Genomic DNA, 19,616 nt, shown 5'->3' on the forward strand with positions numbered 1-19,616 from the left:
ATTGACCGTTACAGTATAGTCTAAGAAATTGACCGTTAACGATCAAGTTCAAGTTAATTGAATACTTTTACTTCTCTGATTCTGCATCAAGACTGAATTTTTAAAGGACAATCTTCACTAGATAAATCGATAACGGTATTTACCTCAAATCATATCAAAGTTAAATGATTAATGACGGATCGTGGCTTTTGTACGCTGGCTACAGCGTTCCACGCCCACCGTCACAGCTGTGCCTTGTTGATATTAATTACTCGATTTGCACGTACGTGAGACGAATTCAGTCAGAGTAGGATTACTAGGACAAATCCCGCTGTCACATTCAAAACAACATTACCTTCACAATCACACGCAGGCTCTGTGTGTGTGTGTCATCGGTCGATGATCTCTGGGTGTTGCTGCTTCTGCCTTTTCTCGTGATCACAACAGTTCGATTCGTTCCCGACTTCCCGTGCGAGTGGACAGTGGACTGACTGAGAGAGTCTCAAGTCCTAGTCCACAGTCAAAGACAAAGTCAACGTAGGGATGTCGAAGAAGACACACAATAGCTGATCAGGTACAGTTTTCATCTGTGCTTCAGTCTGTGGTAACAATTAATTGGCAACTTTCATCTCACGTGAGAGTGCTGCTGCTGCTGCAGCCCAGCTAGCATGTCTGTCCAATAAAACGAAGCTAACATTAGCTATTAGGCTAACTAACTTACATAATAATAACGTTAACTTTAATTTGTGAATTGACAGCTAAACAGCCTTTTAAAATCGTTTTCTTTATGTAGCCATATAGTTCTGTAAGACCCGGCTTGGGTTGGATTTTGATCAGGTACAGTACAAAGATAAGCATCATCATCTGGTACTGTAAATAATTGATTTTCGCTAGCCATACAGCGCGCTCTTGGTGGATAACTGTAACTGGGCTTTTAAACTGTAATAACTGTTAATGCACCAGCGTGTGTGGAGTTATTCTCCAAGGTTCTTAAACGGCGTGTTATTATATGCATGTGGGTGGACTGTCATGAGATGTCAGACTGAGAACTAGAAGTCTTCTGCCTAAAAGGCCTGTTGATCAGATCACATGATGGGGGTGGTGGTGGTGGGGGCCACAGTGATGCTGCCTTCCTTCCTACCAGCAGTTCCTTTTTTTATTGCTAAGCATGAAATGACATGACGGTCACACACTCAGATTCTGCTGCTTCCATCTGTCGTATACACCACACATCAAAGGGTAAGATTAAACAAGACATACTGTATGCTCTGGAATTATTATATGAACACAGCTGGGCACTTAGGTTGACATGGTCTGCTGCTGACCCAGTTGCTTTTTGGGGGTCATGCCACCTGACTGCCAGTGCTGACTGTACTGTAAAATCTTGAGCGTTACAGTTAATTTAACCCTTAGGGTGTACAAATGAACGCGTATGGGCCCATTTGGTTACGTTTCTATACTCGGACTTACAAATGGATACCCTTCAGTTATCAATTATGTGTTTGGAATCACTGTGTGTTTGCATTTATTTTATAACATGCATTTGTGGTGACTTTTTATTTCTTTAATATATTTCATGTATTGCTCTTTAGTATTATAATATGTTATAATATGGAGAACAAATTCAGTTCATTAGTTTTTTTTCTACTATTGCTACTTAAATTCATGACCAGTGCAGTGCTGAATTTTTATTCATCTATTCTGCTTTGATAGACTTCAGTAAGCTGATTGGATGTAACTTAACTTCGCATCACCGGGCTTTTCCACATGGGGGAGAAATGTTATTGCATTTGTTTATACATCTTTTTTCAACCTTTTGTATTTAATCCGTCTAAAGACTGAGACACATTCACACATCAATGGAAGTTGTGAATTATAGCAACAGTTTTGTAATGTTAGACACTTGCCTTAATGCCGCTCCACTTGAGTAGCTGTAGAGCTTGTTCCTGTGTTTAAAGGCACTTTGGCAGGAGGACTGTTATAATTCAGCCAGGGTTTTTTTCTCCTTGTTCATCATGTCCAAGTCAAAGGCTGGTATGTGCTGGTATTCTCTTTTTAGGGACTTATTGAATGTTACTTTCCCGACCGTGCACCCGGTAAGAATGCTCAAAGAGATTGAGAAGAGTCGTGCTTGCTTCCTTGATTTAAAGATGTTCCAACGTTCTTCTCTATCATTCAAGCTGCTGCCCCCTGTTAAGTTATTAGATAACAGTTCAGTCTAGGTCAGCTTGTTTCCCAAAAAAGGGAAAATGAAGTCATTAGTTAATCATACATCATCTCATGAACAACTGCATTTATGTGATTGGTTAGCCGATTTGCTCTCTACATATGACGTACATTTTCCCTTCATTGTCAATGGCATTTAATGTTTGTGTTGCCACAACTTTACGTCATATGACAGACATATGACCTAATTTCTCATTCATTGTCAATGGAAAATATGAGACGTGTGTGGACAAAATGTGAAGTGAGGGGCTCTATCATACATCATCTCAATCCGGCCAATCACAATTTGTGTCCTCACCTTCGTCATCAATATTTGTGTTATGCAATGTTTGTGTTTACAGAAACACAAAAAATTGTCCATTCATTGTCAGTGGCATTTAATGTTTGTGTTAGGACAAAATGTGGGTTACACACACCAAAAGCTGCACATAGGAGGGGCTATCATCCCTCAAAAAGCTAAAAACTAAGCAAACAAAAACAGGGCAAAAAAAGGCAAAACAGGGGATTAGAATTAAGTGTGGAATTTAGATAAATAGGGCAAGGGTGGGGGAAGCTTTGAAGTGAGCTGGACCTGGGAGTGAGTTCCAAACTGAGAAAGCCATGTCACTCCAGGTTTGATTCTTTGCCATGTGTAGGGTTCATCTAGGAGTTGGCATCATTCACCAGACTTGAGGGAACAGGAGGGGGCCTTGGCAGTGAAGGAGGTCATCTAGGAGTTGGCATCATTCACCAGACTTGAGGGAACAGGAGGGGGCCTTGGCAGTGAAGGAGGTCAGAGAGTGTCATTCACCAGACTTGAGGGAACAGGAGGGGGCCTTGGCAGTGAAGGAGGTCAGAGAGTGTTGTTTTTATTGACATTTTTCCAACACAGGATGGACACATGAATGCATCATTTCAACCGTGGTTGTTGAGGGCCTTGTAGGCATTGAGCAATATTTTGAAGTCTATTCAGTGTTTGACTGGGAGCCAGTGAAGGTCGTGGAGGCCAGAGGAAGTAATTAACAAATGGCAAACAAACATTTTGTGTCGTGCGACGTGGATCCAGTGATCGGAGTAAAGGAGAAGAGGTCCATTGACTCCATTCTGATGCTTTAAAAAACAACTCAGCAGGGAGTTCACCTCAGGCCTTCTAAAACTCAGGGCTGTGCTACTGTGCCAAGTCCTTAGTAGATGTGCTCAAGGCATTTACCTATTACTTGAATATGTGAGCTCCACCAAAAGCCAACTAGTCTCATATGTTAATGACTCCACACCAGGACTAGCAGTGACATGGCTGCAGATGACAAGTCCTCCTCTTCATCCTCTACGGAATGGAGCGTAGAGCCGCCTGTCCTGTCTCCCGCCAGTCCCTCCCACCTGACGCATTTCAAGCCGTTAACGCCAGAGCAGGATGAGCCACCACTTCGCTCGGCATACAGCTCATTTGTCAACCTGTTCCGCTTCAACAACAAAGGTCAGGGGTACACACACACACACACACACACACTCAAGGCACATCCATTTCATCCAGTAGTTCTTGCCTACTGCTGGAATTTAAATCACAAAAGAGAAAGTACACAAAAGTATATACATGGATTAAACAAAAGTGAAAAATAAACAGATTGTCAATTTAGTATCAAATTACATTTCTGTTTTAAGTGAAAGGTCAACTATGTATTAGTTTTTTTTCCATTAGTGAAGTAGGCCTAAGAAGCTTGAATAATATGCCATTTTGTCAATTTATCTAAATCTGCTGCAGGAGAAAGGTAGAAGAAGAAAACAAAAGCCTGCTGTTGGTCATGTTTCCTCAATTGCATCTAAGTGATTTGTAGGAAAAAGGAGACTTGGAATCTTGCCAAAGTCATGTCAGTTTATAAGACTAATACGTCGTAAAATGCTCCAGGAGCCGGCCTGCCTGCCACGTGACTGGTCATGTGTGTGGATTCCTGTGCTGCTACTGTAGGAACCAGAGGTTTTGAACACTGTCTCTGTGCTATATTGTCTTACAGAAATTCCTTCATGTGATGTGATTACAAGTGGGATGTCCTCTTTTTATTTTTACATAAATTTGATTAAAGGGAGACAGAAACATGTTGCAAAAACGAGAAATGTCTTATTTTTTCCCCCTTTTATGTGCTCTGTATAGAACAGTGTTTCTCAAACCCTTTCCCTGTGATTTCTGAATGCAACGATTGCTGCTGGCATCTGATGCTATTAATGATAAGAAATGGAATGAAGGAGTTGCATTTAGTGCCTCCAGAGCAGATTATATAACGGTTGCCATATGTCTAGTTGTCGATGTGTTCAACATATTTCAGCATAATGGCACATAAGTATTGCTTTGTATTAACAGTTACACTTACTAGTCATGGTTTTGATTTAATTTGGTTTAACACTGTACAGATAGCAGGTTCACACAAAGTTTGTCAATGTTTTATCATTAAATGTAACTGTAAAATATTGTTTTCAATTTTACACTTTTACTCATGTACGGTACCCCTGTATTATCTTGCTCCCTTATCTGAGAAACACTGCTTTAGTTTAGAGTATGTTTGTAACTGACAGTGGAGGACAGTAATGCAGTGCATGTACATTTTTGAAATATCTGTACTGTATCTGATTTTTGGGGATACTTATCACTTTCAAATATTGTACTTTTTACTTCACTACAGTACATTCCTAGAAAGGGAAAATGTACATTATGAACCCCTTAGGTCCTATTTCAAATATGTAAGTATTGTATTGTTTGTACTTGTTTGTACGGTAATTTGTACTTTTCTACTATTAGCCAGGACGCAAGTACTGCAAATTTGACAGAGCAACTTTCATTTGTAGTTTAATAAAATTTGACTAGATATGTATACTTCCATATATGGTGCCCAGGTCTCGTGACATCATCAGGGATGGAGATCCCTGATGTCATAGTAATGCGACCTGCTGTTGCAATTAAGCCCATATATGGAGATCCCTGATGTCATATTAGTATATGGATATATGTCAGAACCTGTTCTGATCCTTCCCTATCCATCCTTCCTTCCTCTTCGATGTCTCCCTTTTGACTGATACCTATCCAAAACTAAATGGGCCTGCCCCAAAGTTATTTGTGCAGCCGCAGCCGGCGAAAACTAGAGTTCTCAACATGCCTGAAAATTAAGGACCGGCCCTATCATCAAACCCTGTACACTCAAGACACTGCCCCCGCTGCCACCCATAGATCTCGATATATGGAGCTGACCAGTTCTGACATTCAGTAGCTGTCTATAGGAGTGGTTGCAGCACTCAAAAATCTACTCTTGTCAATTAAATTGAATTCAATTCAAAGGAGCTTTATTGGCATGAGAAAACGTACGTTTACATTGCCAAAGCAGAAGTGGAACAAGACAATCAAAATAAAACGAGGTATTTACAAATAAATATTGGATATAAATAGGAATTAAAGTTGTAAACAGACCTGTGTTACATTAACACTTTGGGTAATACTATCTTGTGAAACTATAAAAAGATGTAGAATAGACTTTTATTTGTCATTGCACACAAAGCATACACTGAGCATACAACGAAATTTCAAGGGAGCTCCCACATAACCGTAGTACATAAATACAACATAACACATAACATACAACACGAAGTAAAGTGCATGGTGATATTATAAAGTGCATGATGGATGAGAAGGGAACCAATAAATTAACACAGTCCAATTAGAGACAGAATGCATGATGCATGTGCATTTTCTATCAGAGATAGTTATACATAGTTATACAATATGTATCCATATAGGAGACGTTAGCTTTATACTTTTGATAAACGGTGTACACACAATGGTTTGTATTCCTTTAGGTGCTTGTATTCCATTTGTCTCTGCTTCTCTTTCTGTTGCTATCGACTCTCATTCTGTCCTCCTTGTGTCTGTAGAAGAGGGGCGTCCTCCCTCGGCAGAAAAGCCGGATTCTGCAAACTCGTCCCCACAGAGAGAAAGGACTAGCTGGTCCTCCAGCCCCACCCCCTCTATTCAGAGCGCTGGCTCATACCGCAAACAACACCCCGAGCATCTCCGCCGCACCTCCACCGCTTCAGGTAACACACGCACAACTTCAACCTGAACCTTTATTGTCGCGTCACAATTTTACAGGTCAAACACACACACACACACGTACACATGCACATGCATGCAGTGCACACACATGCACACATCAGATCAATGTGGTTTTAATTTCTATATCTTGATATCTTTATGACATTATGAACTGGTCATTTTGACCTAAACCACCTGGTTTGCAGGGCCCTCCAAAAGGGCCAATTTGGGTCCTTTCCACATTTGATGACGCAATACCTCTTAACTGGAAACCATGGCCTTTTATTGACTTAGCAGTCTCTCTCTTTCAGTGTATAAACCAATCAGTGATAACATAGTCCTAGTGTCTTCACTGTCTTGGTAGATACAAGCCAGACAGCTCTAGCTGGAGTAGAAGGTTAGCTGCCCTATTAAATGGGAATGCCTCCAAATATTCGGACTGGATCATACATTTGATGTTACCAACCATAGGATTGCATTGGTCACCCTGTCACTAAGGTAGGAAACAACAGCCCTATTCCAAAACCCTATATCATAATATAATTCGATATAAATAATTTCCGGAGTAATGCATTTAATAATTTATGTTTTGGATAAAACAGAAAATTCAGTCTTAAAGTGTAATCGTTTTGACAACCCCTATTACAGTAAATGTCTGAACTAATAGTGTTCCATGAATTTTTTAATCTGTGCTATCTGTAATCTGAAAGGTGTCTTTTAAGGCGAGACATGGCAGGTGAAATCATGATTTTTCAATTTTGAGATTTTGTGCTATTTTGCTTCCTAAACATGTTTTCTTTCTAACTAAAGCAAAATAAACATTCAAAATACAGATTTAGATGTTTATTGTAGCCAATGACAGCTCGTTTTGCTGGGTGAAAACTGAAAATCCACCCTCTCTATTTTCATGATTGGTTGTTGGTACAATTTACAAAGGAAGTGACCATATTTGGATCAAACCACAGTCAGCTCGAGGTCCAGACCTTTCCAATGATATATGGCATGATATGTTGTTGCCAAGGTTTGGATGAGATATTTTGTCTCAAAATAGTGGCTTCAAATAAAACATTTTGGAATTTTCCAATACAAATCTTTAAAGGCCGTTTTCTCAAAATGAGTTTTCCTCATAACTGGGACAAAGAATCTCCACTTCAGTTGCACTCACATACACCAAACTTTCCAGTCTTATTCATAACTATATTCTGCAGGAATTTACAGAAGGGTTTGTTGATATATCATTCACAGCCTGATTTACATCACATTTTATTCCTAAAAACATGGTGAAAATTAGGATTTTTTTATGCCTGTTGACACTATTTTCTGATTTGTGGAGTGATAATTAGAGATATCTAAAATCCCCTTTGTCTCTATATGTCAACAAAATTAAACAATCATTTTGAACCTGGCTTTATCTGATCTTCCAAAATGTATGCAAATTAGCGCATATAATGCCTAATTTGCATATTTAAATATATCATTTCAGAACACTTGTAATACAAAAAATCTTAGTCTTAATATAAGTAATCAACTGGAGAAGTTTCATTGGGATAGCTATTAGTTAACTTTTCCCCCCTATTCACCTGTAGTGTCTCACCTTAATTTCAAGGGGCGTATATCTCATTTTGGAATAATAATAAGACAAAACCCTGAAACTGTGTCTAGAACCTCTTGTGATCCACTCTAATATTCTTTGGTTATGGTTATGGCTTTTCATAGACAGCAGTAAGTATCTTATTTTTGCTTCGCTGAAGTCTGACAGTTATGGCGTTTTGAAAAACACGTTTCACCATTGGAGAAAAAAAGACAGAACATGAATGGAAACACCATGGCAGACTAACATCCATTCTCATGTCTTTTCTGATTACAGTGGATTGGCCAGGTGAGGCTCCTCTGTGCTGTGTGGTTTGCTAATTATACTTTTGTGCAGGCATTAACTACTTGGTCTCACAGAATAGCCTAATACCAACACTTACAGTATGTGTGTGTGCGCATGCGAGTGTGTTTTGCAATGTGTGTGCGGTAATTTACTTAATTATTGGCATAATGGCATTTGCAATGGTCTGCTTTCTACTGGTCGCCCAGATGGTCAAAGTGGTATAATAATATTTGGAAAAATGTTTGTGATTAATCATTTGCGAGCTAACCCTTTAATTCCATACGAATGGCGTTTTTGTTGTTTCTTGCCTAATCAATTTGGTCACATTCAAAACTAATTGGAATGTAGTTGTTGCATTGTCAAATTCTCAGTTCTAGCTCTGTTTTGTGATAACGGTCAGTCCTATGGTAAGCTGTGATGAAAGCAAGCTGAAAAGGAGACAATCATTTGTTTCTGTCAATTATTTTACATTGGTTTTTCATTTAACTGGGATAACTGACAATGTGGCAACATTGATTTTTAGATAGAGAAATCATGCATTGTCTTTTTTAGTTATTTTGTATGTGTGTGCGTGGCTGTTTTATCTTAGAAGGACGCAGGAAATCCGAAAGCCCGCTGGCAAGTCATGACCCTCGCACAGCAGTACAACTCCGTACGGCTCTGAAGAGGCTAAAGGAAATCATGGAGGGAAAGAGCCAGGTATGAAATCAAGTCACTGCCCAAGTAAAAATCAATCATGTGTCACACGTTTTGCCAGACCCTTGAAATGTTTTTTCACCTGCTTGATCTAAAGCAATATCTGTTATTCTAGTTGCATGTTTTTGATGTTTCACACCATTGTATTCAAAGCATGGCAGCTTGCGACTATGAGGTCAGTGTGAAGACACAGTGCTTTGTGGTGCTTTGTTGTCCAACTAGGACAGTGACCTGAAGCAGTACTGGATGCCAGACAGCCAGTGTAAGGAGTGTTACGACTGCAACGAGAAGTTCACTACCTTCCGCCGACGCCATCATTGCAGACTGTGTGGCCAGATCTTTTGCAGCCGTTGCTGCAACCAGGAAATCCCTGGAAAGTCCATGGGATACACAGGTTAGTGCTGTTGGAGGGGGGTGATACTATTAAAGCTACAATCTGGGACTTATGTACGGTAAATGAATAAAACGTTAACTTGAGCACTCTTTCATTGAGTGGTGTCCGTGTCATTCGTGCATGAGACGACAAAGTATTTTATAGTAAAATGTAATATTCTCTGAAAAGCGGTGTTTGTAAAGTAATGATGAATAACTTCAATTCAGTTTGAAATTAATTGTACTTAAATGGAAAAGGAGCTTGTTATGAATAATTTAGTTACCAACTAAGAAAACCCAAATGTCTGTCTTTCTATTTTCCAACCTGCCCCTCCCTTCTCCCTCTCTCTCTCTCTCTGTCTCTCTGTGTGTGCATGTAGGAGACTTGCGGGCATGTACCTACTGCCGTAAAATAGCGCTAAGCTATGCTCATAATGCTGACTCGTGCTCCATTGGCGAGGACCTGAGTGCTCTGTCGGACTCTCCCTGTTCTGTGTGTGTGTTGGAGCCCAGCGAGCCACGGACCCCGGTGGGAGGACGCAAGGCCAGCAGGAACATCTTCCTAGAGGAAGATCTGGCCTGGCAGAGGTGAACACAAGCTTATACGCATTTAGGACTAAATGGCGTTTTGGAATCCTACGCAGCAGATTTGAACAGGAAACACTTATGAAGGTCTCATATGTTTCCTGTTCAAATCCTTTGATTGAAGCTACAGGAAACTGAACCGGAACAGGAAACGGGTATGCCTCCTTCTAGAAACTTGGGACTACAGTTATTCACAGAGCCCATTGGCCATGCTTGCCAATCTCTCGTACTAGTGACTCTTATAGGTTGCCTGTTCAGCAGGCAGTGTCAATATTATGTTGCTCTGCACACCTTCCAGGCCAAACTCCCTACTGTCGGGTAAAAAGAAGCGGCTGGCGACTTCATGTGTGACTTCATCAGAGGAGACGTGGTTGTCTACTCTATAGAGCGTCGCAGTCCCGCCACCTACGAGGGCCCAGGAAATGATTCCCCGTTCATTTTCCTCATAGACATTTCAAAAAGTATTTATTTAAAGACCTTTTAAGCCTCGTACCAAGCCAACTCGAGTTGTGAGAAATCATGACAACAAACAAACTTTTTCGGGCCGAACAAATAATTAGAAAGAAGAAGAAAACGGCAGGTGACGACACTTTTTTTGTTGTTTTTCTTCTTTGTAATTATTTGTTCGGCCCAACATGTTGTGTTTGTTGTCATGATTTGTCACAACTCGAGTTGGCTTTGTCCGTGGCGTAAACGTCTTTAAATAAATACTTTTTGAAAAGCCTATGGAGAAAATGAACGGGGAATTCACTTCTGTGTCTGGCGGGACTGCGACGCTCTATAGTACCCTACCCAAGAGCAACAGTAGTAGGGCTGGGTCGATATGGACAAGATTAAATATCACAATATGTTTGATATTGGTATTATGACGAAATTGTAGGGATGACTGTAGGTGCTTTCACAAATATTTACACAATGAGGTTTTTATAAATAATAATTTGTACTACCTAATAGCTAAGTGGATAAAGGCAACAGCTAGTTCAGTCACTTTATACTTTGAATGCAGCCTTTAAAACACAATATCCCAAAACCCGACGGGATCTAAAGGGGGGGTAGGGCTGGGGCTCTGGTGAGTATAGTATCAGAAATGCATGTTGCATGTTTCATCTTGTGTGAATCCATGCCTGCCTCCCCATGTCTGCTGTACATCAGAATTGTAAGTTTTGCCTGTCCTGAATCCTGAATCTACCCTGCATGACAAACCATAATTATTTACTTTACATCAGATTTATGTATGCACCATACTTGATTATTATACAAGTTGGACTTCTTATTAGCATACATGGTTTATATTCATTCACAGTATGTCATGTTAGAATTCCTTTCATCATTTATCACACCAAACAATTTGCTGTTTTTCTACCCATTTATTTTTCCTTCCTTCAATTATTGTTATTCTACTTTCTTTTCCCCTCCAATTTATAGTATACTTCTTGAAATTTCTGCTATGCTTCCTTGACGCTGTGTGCTGCGTTCATTTGCTTGCTGTGCATTGTCAACATTCAGGAATCGGGATCAGTCATCAATGGCATCATGTTCAAATGATAAAATCCTTTTAAATCCCGTTGACAGTGGCCAATCTATTGCTTAAATGGGATGATCTAAACATGAAAAAGCCTTGAATTTCTAAGAATATAAAAGGTTCTCGCACGTGATTCCGATATGATTTGGTTCAGGGGAGCTACTGCAGCTGAAAGAAGTCAAACCCTCAAGGAAATGACTGAAGGCCTTATCAATAATGAATCACTCAACACTGTTCATCAAGAGGACTCGTTGAAGCTTCTCTCTAATGTAGTTTTTCTTCAGTAGTCTTCCAGCCATTTATGTGGGTTATGTTTTTATCACTTGCCATGCATAGAAGGGAGATCAACTGTAAAATAATTGTAATCTGTCTTAGGTCTCATTTAACAGTGCTTGTGTTGAAGTGCTTGTGGTGAATGTAAAATAACATTGGTGTCCCTTTGACGGACATCAATGTTACTGTCTGACACAATCAATGTGCAGCTTTCTCTTTTGACCTGTCTCAAAGAAAATCTTTTTCCCCTCTCTCCTGGCATAGAAAAACTCCTATTGGGATGAGAAAGAAGTGAGTCTTGCTACCTGTTTTTTGTTTTTTTCCCTTCAACGTTTCACATCTGTTTCGGCTTTAGCTTCATGCACATGGAGTGGAGTCTGATGCATTTTTATTGCTACATACATTTGTGTTCATCATACATACATCTTATTGACGGTACATAATGTACCTTTAAATACAGCTGGTGTTGCATAACAAAGTGAAGTGATCAAAGTTGCTAAAGGTTAAATTGTGTGTGCGTGCCTGTCTCTGTCTGTCTGTCTGGTGTGTGTGCGCGTGCGGCAACAGCAGCTTGATTCATCAGGAGTCACAGAACAGTGGCCTCAACTCCAGATTGTCAACACTACAAGAAGACGTAGGCAAATCGCCCGCTAGGAAGAGGTCGGTTGCGTCTCTGAGTAGTAGATTCCAGCTTGATTCAGCATGCATTGGTTTCAGCGGTCAGCAGCACTGTCTCCTGTGTGCTTTCCCCCTGCAGATCTGCCAGTGTGACCAATCTGTCCCTGGACCGCTCTGGCTCGTCCAGGGTTCCCTCCTATGACAGCTCGGTCAGTCCGCAGACCAGCCGCGCCATGTCGAGCACCAAGACGGGCACCAAGCAGGACCACAACGAGGAGGAGAGAAAGATCCTGCTGGTGATCAGTCTCCGTTCTAAGTTTGTTTTACGAAACGTTTTAGGAAACAAAGGAAATCCGACAAAGACGCATGCCGTGCATGTATGAATTGAAATATGTAACGGATATCTAATGGAGTTAAAGTCCCTTATTTGGGATATGATTATGCATTATATTACCATGCATGCAAGTGTCCTCACTTGTGAAAGATATGACACGGCTGACATTTTACCATTTTTACCCTTGCTTCCCTATTCTGGGCATGTCATAACTCATAATAGACCATTCAGCCAAAATGGCAGATCTGCAAGCTCTCCATTGATCTAATGTAGACTGTCTATTTTTGGTGTAGACTGAAAAATAGGAGACTGCCTAGCACAGACCCCTGGGGAGACTCCAGTCAAAGTACTCTATATAGGGTTCAAGTTGTTAATTATTGATGTATGGCCATCAGGACTCGTCCCAGCTGAAGGAACTGTGGAAGAAGATCTGCAACAACAACACAGGGATGGAGTTCCAGGACCACCGCTACTGGCTGAGGACCTACCCAAACTGCATTGTGGGAAAGGAGCTGGTCAACTGGCTGTTGCGGAGTGGCACCATCTCTACGAGGTACAACTCCTGGTACCTAGCATGGCCCAGCCAGCGTGCTTTCTGGTCTAGAGGGACGGGCGTGCAAGCGCTGGAGAAATATTGGTTCACAAATCAGAGACCCCCCGCCCAGCCCCCCTCCGCCCTTCCCTCCCTGGTAGAAAACAGCGGAAGAAACTGACGTCACTATATTGAGAGCGACGCCCCTCTGCACTGTAGTTCACTCCCACTCCTAGACCAGGAAATGTCTCACGTTCCCCCAGGCTTTCATTTTTTGAGCCGTAGCGAATGAAAATAAAAGGATGGCTACAGAGGCTACCGGGTACCTGTTTCCCTGGACGTTAGGTTAAGTAAAAAAAAAAGTGAAAGAGACGGAACTGGCCACGCCTGAGTCTGATTTAATAGCAAAATGGGCGCTATGTGAATATGCTAAATGAAAATGCTGTACTTCCCGAGAGGAATTCAACTCATCATGCCTTGTCCATCCTTTGCCCTCCGTTTTCCTGTCCTGTCTGTGTTGCAGGGCCCAGGCTATAGCCATAGGCCAGGCATTGGTAGATGGACGCTGGCTGGATTGTGTCACTCACAATGACCAGCTGTTCAGGGATGAGTACGCTCTATACCGCCCACTCCAGGTTAGTCAATGACTGAAAAACACAAATCAATACTTTTTAGGCAAACAGATTTCAAACAGATTTCTTTTCCTGGTCCTCAGAGCACAGAGTTCTCAGAGACGCCGTCTCCAGACAGCGACAGTGTCAACTCCGTGGAGGGACACTCGGAACCATCCTGGTTCAAAGACATCAAGTTTGACGATAGCGACCCGGAGCAACTCGCAGACGACAACGATTACAACTCTAGTATGTATCCGCAGGGTGTGAACATATTTTTAACCGAACGCCTTCGATATCGATAATAGGACCATGTTGACTGCGTGAGTAGTACACTAGCAGTAGATTTGGTCCTTTAAAACTGGGAAAACTAAGGAACACTGTTGTAAGGTTAATATGTAACCTGATTAGGGGTGAACTGAACACCCTGATCAGCAGTTTTTAAAATCCCTGATACCTGATGATTTCTCATCTGCTTTGTCTCTCTCTCCCCCCCTTCTGTCTGCCCCTTCTCGCTCCCTCTTTCTCTCTCTCGTCCTTTGTGTCCTTTCTGTCTGTCTGTCTCCTTTCTCTCTCTCTCCTCTCTCTCGGTTTCCTTGGCTCAGACTCCAGCCCCAGCAAGAGGACATCAGTCAGCAGTTTCCAGTCCGCTGTGGACAGCGACTCGGCATCATCCATCAACCTGAACATGGAACACGATAACGTTAACTTCCACATCAAGAAGCAGTCCAAGTATCCCCATGTACCGCTGCCTGGTAAGTAGACGCACATATAATTTTCATAGTGAGAGGAAACTCATTTGCATGACAAACGAGCCGTTTTTACTTGCTGAGGTGAAACTGTTTATATTAGTTTGTTCATCTCGGCATCTTTGTCCCTTGTCTCTCTATATCAGCTGAATTTATGGTGTCTGAGGACGGAGGACAGAGCACTTCCATCAGTGATGCATTCATCAAGGGTTTGGAATTCCCCACTTACTCTTTTGACTTCATCATCAAAGTAATATTGAACGTAGGAAGACTTTACGGTGACCAGGCTAACACTGGCTCTTTCCACAGAATCTCTGTTTAACCGTCGTGTGGAGGAGAAGGCCAAAGAGATGCTGTTCACTCCGCTGGGTTGGCATCACAGTTCTCTGGAGCAGCTCCGAGAGGAGAACGGAGAGAAGAAGGCCATGGAACGGCTGCTGTTAGTAGAGACATTGGTCCCATGTTTAACATAGGGTTGCAAATATTGATTATCTACTATTCTATTGATTACTGTTTTGATTAATTAATTAATTAATTAATTAAAGGAGAAATGTGTTTTTATTGGGATATTATTTATATATATATATATAAACGTAATAATTTACTAGCCTGGTTAAGCACTTAAACCTTATTTTATACTTTATTATTTTAAATATTTCACATTTCAGTCTCTGTACACAGTAACACATATCAAATGTCTGGACACCGCACACTCCAGAATGCAACACTAAATGTTTGCTGGTTTCATTCCAATGAATTTCTAAAGATAGCAGTTTGATGATGGACTGGAAACTAAAGCTTTAGAACTCTCCCCACCTGCAGTTCGGCCAACCACAGCCACATGATGGCGCTACTGCAGCAGCTGCTGTACAGCGAGTCTTTGTCCCTGTCATGGCGAGACATCATCGTCCCTGTGGTCCGACAGGTGGTGCAGACCGTACGGCCCGATGTCCGCAGCTGTGACGATGACATGGACATCCGACAGCTGGTCCACATCAAGAAGGTAAAATGCCATTCTGGTGAGACATGGCAAGAGATATGGGGCCCTATTTTGTGTGTCTTAAGTACCCGGTCTTATGACTTAACTTAAGACCTGGAGACGTGGCCAATGCTATTCTGCTGTTTTGAGTGGCTCAACAGCATTGGCCACGCCTCCAGGTCTTAAGTCATAAGACCTGGTACTTAAGACACGCAAAATAGGGTCCTTGGTGTAGAGTGAAAAAGGAGGGGAGCAAGTATAGGAAGTCCCTTCCATGTGCCAGATTGATCTACCTCCCAGTCCCGGCAGAGTAGTTCTGGAGCAACGAATTGTGTGGCCCTGGTCTTTCCCTAATGGGACTACGAATTGTGTGGCCCTGGTCTTTCCCTAATGGGACTGATCGAGGGTAGCTATTGGGACGTAAGTTGGGACTTGATCACCCCGGCCGGTATGATGTTGCGAGATCCGAAACCCTGATGACCTTGGGATACATTACTGAGGATACGTCCCAGGTGCATCAATGCAAGGTTATTTCGTACTAGTGGTGAAAGTGGATGCTTGTGTTTGAATATACTGTAACAAGACTATTAGTTTGAGACCTCATTTGTTATCTGATAAATGACTAATACAGCTCAAATCTACACATTCTTTTCCCCTCAGATTCCTGGAGGGAAGAAGTTTGACTCGTCCGTTGTGAATGGTTTTGTTTGCACTAAGAACATCGCCCACAAGAAGGTACAGCAGGCCAACCACCCATTTTCCCGGAAACAGAAATGTCTTAAACACTTAATCCTTTTGTTGTACGATGAATTACGAAAATAGCTGTAAATACGTATGTAGAGTGCTGCATGTGTATGTACCGGTAATTCAATTCTTGAAGCGGCCGTACAATATTAGATAGACTAGACTAAAAGGTAAGTGTTCTGGTCAGAGTAAAACAGTTGAAACTGCATCATTTTACGTAGAGACAAAAAAGAGAAGCTATTTTGACCAGTTCCAGCATATTGTATTTAATATATGCATAGCTTTATTGTATTCTTTTTCATTTTCAATTTGTGTACACCACAACACACAATTCAATGAAGAGATTACAAATACAATACGAAATTAAAAAAAACCTCACCATCCTAAAAACCTCAGGGCTTAGCATTTCCCAAGCTTATTTTTCTTTTATCTTGGGGCCTCTTAGTTCATACGCCTCATTGTCCGGAGGAAGAAGCTACTTTATTTAGCAATCTACTTCCAGTGTCCCAGAGGATACAAAGTGACTACAGTAGTAGCCCCATGGCAGCATTTTAAAGCGTCTGTGGTTGAGGTGGCTAGTGTGTTTGATAAGCCTGTGAGCTTTATTATATAATGGAGGGAAGCTTACAACCACTGATGTGCTTGGCTGTCTGCATGACCCTCCGCATTGCTTTGTGATTTAGGTCCGTACAGTACAGTACTTGATGCAGCCATGGTGGTACCTCTATAGAATGCCCATAGAGCACCGAAGTCCTGACGTCACTGCCCTCTACTACCAGTAGAGGGCAGTGAGCGCCACGGTTCATGTATGTTTTTATAAGCATTGTACTCTCCATAGGGGGATTTTAGATCGCCTCATATAAGAACTGTGTTTGAAAAATAAACCGATCACCCCGGCCTTTTCACTCATATGGATATGAAGCATCGACTGAAGGTGGAAATGTACAAATATACCCAAAGAGTAACAAAATAAGCGTTAGAAACGAGCCAAACAACCCAGATACTACATTTCCGGGTAGGCTGCTTCTGCCCGCAGCCCGTCGCACAACAGAAACTGAACGTTAATTACGTTTATTTTTATTTTTATTTTATTGATATATAATTTATCGTGGTTAGTACGAGTCGAGTCACCACCAGCTGAGCTTACGTCAACGAGGAATCTCAGGAACGCAATATGTTGACAGCTGGGCGTGACGTATATGCTCAGCGACATTGCATTCATATGTAGTTTCAAGGCTTTTGCGGTCACATTAATTCCATTTTCTCTAGAAACTGGCTGTATCAAATATGAATGGACATCATTAACGACGCACAGCCACTCCCCTGACAGAAACGCCGAGGTGGTCGGTTTATTTTTCAAACACAGTTCTTATATGAAGCGACCTAAAATCGCCGTTTGGGGATCTCAATGCAAATAAACAAATACATGAACCTGGAGATTGACACCCTCTACTGAAAGTGACGTCAGACTTCGGAGCTCTATTGGGGCCCATATCAAACATCTTAAAGACGTCCATGGCGGTGAATTAAAGACAAAAAAAGATCAGTCAGAAACGAGAACTCATGAGGGATATTCATTGAGGAGATAAAAAATAAAAGCTAATAAGGAACATAGTTCCAGATAATTATTTAAACCATTTAATTGTAATGGTCTTACTCTCCTTTAATCATTTAAACCCTAAGATTTCATTGAGTTTGGTACATAAATCCCTTTACAGTGACAGTATTGTAATGTCCTGCCTAGTGCCGGTGACTTTACTTTGTTATTGCCACTAGCGCCTCCAGCTCTGGATGTGCACGAGTACTCTCAAATTAAATACAGTATAAAATGTCTCCTACCAAGCCAGGCACCATGTGGTGGGAAACACTGTATGTACTATTTTCGTCCACCTGGCACCGTTCACATTATCTCTTCCTTCATCAAAGTCAAAGATGCTTTTTATACTTTTTTTGGCATAGGCTTAGGGCCGATTCATACTCCTATTTTACCGCCGACTTCAGGACGGTACCCGCCCCCCCCGAACCTCAAATGACGTCACATTGTAGGCTCTACAGCGCCGAACCGACTTTTATTCGGCTCTAAAATAGGAGTATGAATCGCCCCTAAGATTGATCTAATATGGCTCACTGTAAAACATACAGTATTTAATATATCCATATGCATGATAAAATGACACCCATTAAATCAAGATATCAAAATAAAGGAATGAATATAAAAGCATATATGCCTATAAACGATTTTCATTTAGAATTTCTTCATAAACATTTATGGTTTGATAAACGAATACTTGTTTGCTTTGTCTGACCTTTGATGGGTTCCTCTCTGTGAGCAGATGAACTCGTACATCAAGAACCCCAAGATTCTGCTGCTGAAGTGTTCCATAGAGTACCTGTACAGAGAGGAGACCAAGTTCACCTGCCTCGACCCCATTGTGCTCCAGGCAAGTATTTACAACAGTTTTGGTATCCACCACCAGACAGTGACGATATGCAGTATTTATGTCATTAGACGGGAACTTCAATATAACTGCAGTTTTCATCAGTTAACCGCATTTCTATGAACGTATTATACATAGATGGAAATATGTATTTGATTTCACTTCGTCAGGAGCGTGAGTTTCTGAAGAATTACGTCCAGCGTATAGCAGACGTGCGTCCCAACCTGGTCCTAGTGGAGAAAACGGTGTCTCGTATCGCTCAGGACATGCTGCTGGAGCAGCATGGCATCACGCTGGTCATCAATGTCAAATCTGTAAGTGAATTATTGTTAACTGATTTGAATAGATTATACAAAATTATAGATTTGAATAAAATTTGATTTTGTCCTTTGTTCAATAGCAAAAATAGCACACCTACAAGCTCGCAAGAGTCGCAACACATTCCATCTACATAAGCTTGTAGATCAGCTATTCTCACGACGCCTTTGTACAACAAATTAGGGCTTAAGTGGTGGGCTTAAGTGGTTAATCAGACTAATTGATTTAGCCAATTATAAAAATATATAATTTCTTTTCACAAATTCTTTGATAAAAAAGTTATATATATTTTTTTCCTTTAACTGCGCTTCTCGTTTATCAAATAAAATATAAATTGCTAAGAAAATAATCAATAGTTACAACCCTACTCTGTATTCCTCGGCCTCTGTACAAACTTTTGCTAATTTTTGCTTTCTTTTTAGTTATTAGGTAATGTATGATATGCGCGCTAGGTCACTGTTGATTAATTCAGCTGTCTATGTTCTCAGTACTTCTGTCCCTCTGTGTTGTTTGCATACACAGCAAGTCCTGGAACGGGTGAGTCGTATGACCCAGGGAGACCTGGTGATGTCCATGGACCAGCTCCTCACCAAGCCTCGCCTGGGCACCTGTCACAAGTTCTACCTGCAGCCCTTCACGCTTGCCAACAGTGAGTAGCACCTCTGCTCGCAGCTATAGTATTTCCACAGTCAAATGTGCACAGTGCTTGCTCA

General features: G+C 41.3%; 1 protein-coding gene across 6 annotated transcripts in view; it reads left to right on the forward strand.

Annotated features, from left to right (window-relative positions):
• The first annotated feature begins 277 nt into the window (after positions 1–277).
• The window catches only part of pikfyve (phosphoinositide kinase, FYVE finger containing), a 34,192-nt gene continuing 14,853 nt past the window's right edge, over positions 278–19,616 (forward strand). For 3 of the 6 annotated variants that reach the window (XM_079518558.1, XM_079518560.1, XM_079518561.1), the window contains exons 1-20: positions 278–553; positions 3,462–3,658; positions 6,097–6,258; positions 8,722–8,831; positions 9,051–9,222; positions 9,581–9,788; positions 11,845–11,871; positions 12,148–12,240; positions 12,338–12,494; positions 12,928–13,085; positions 13,588–13,699; positions 13,780–13,924; positions 14,281–14,430; positions 14,571–14,633; positions 14,734–14,863; positions 15,247–15,427; positions 16,064–16,138; positions 18,481–18,588; positions 18,756–18,899; positions 19,426–19,552. In XM_079518558.1, the coding sequence (XP_079374684.1) occupies positions 3,475–3,658; positions 6,097–6,258; positions 8,722–8,831; positions 9,051–9,222; positions 9,581–9,788; positions 11,845–11,871; positions 12,148–12,240; positions 12,338–12,494; positions 12,928–13,085; positions 13,588–13,699; positions 13,780–13,924; positions 14,281–14,430; positions 14,571–14,633; positions 14,734–14,863; positions 15,247–15,427; positions 16,064–16,138; positions 18,481–18,588; positions 18,756–18,899; positions 19,426–19,552 (2,506 nt within the window). In that variant the 5' untranslated portion in view covers positions 278–553; positions 3,462–3,474. The remainder of the gene's footprint in view (positions 554–3,461; positions 3,659–6,096; positions 6,259–8,721; positions 8,832–9,050; positions 9,223–9,580; positions 9,789–11,844; positions 11,872–12,147; positions 12,241–12,337; positions 12,495–12,927; positions 13,086–13,587; positions 13,700–13,779; positions 13,925–14,280; positions 14,431–14,570; positions 14,634–14,733; positions 14,864–15,246; positions 15,428–16,063; positions 16,139–18,480; positions 18,589–18,755; positions 18,900–19,425; positions 19,553–19,616) is intronic. The other 3 variants (XM_079518559.1, XM_079518563.1, XM_079518562.1) reach the window with 2 other exon arrangements.

The sequence above is a fragment of the Electrona antarctica genome, assembly GCF_951216825.1.
Source record: "Electrona antarctica genome assembly, chromosome: 13".
Classification (NCBI taxonomy): domain Eukaryota; kingdom Metazoa; phylum Chordata; class Actinopteri; order Myctophiformes; family Myctophidae; genus Electrona; species Electrona antarctica.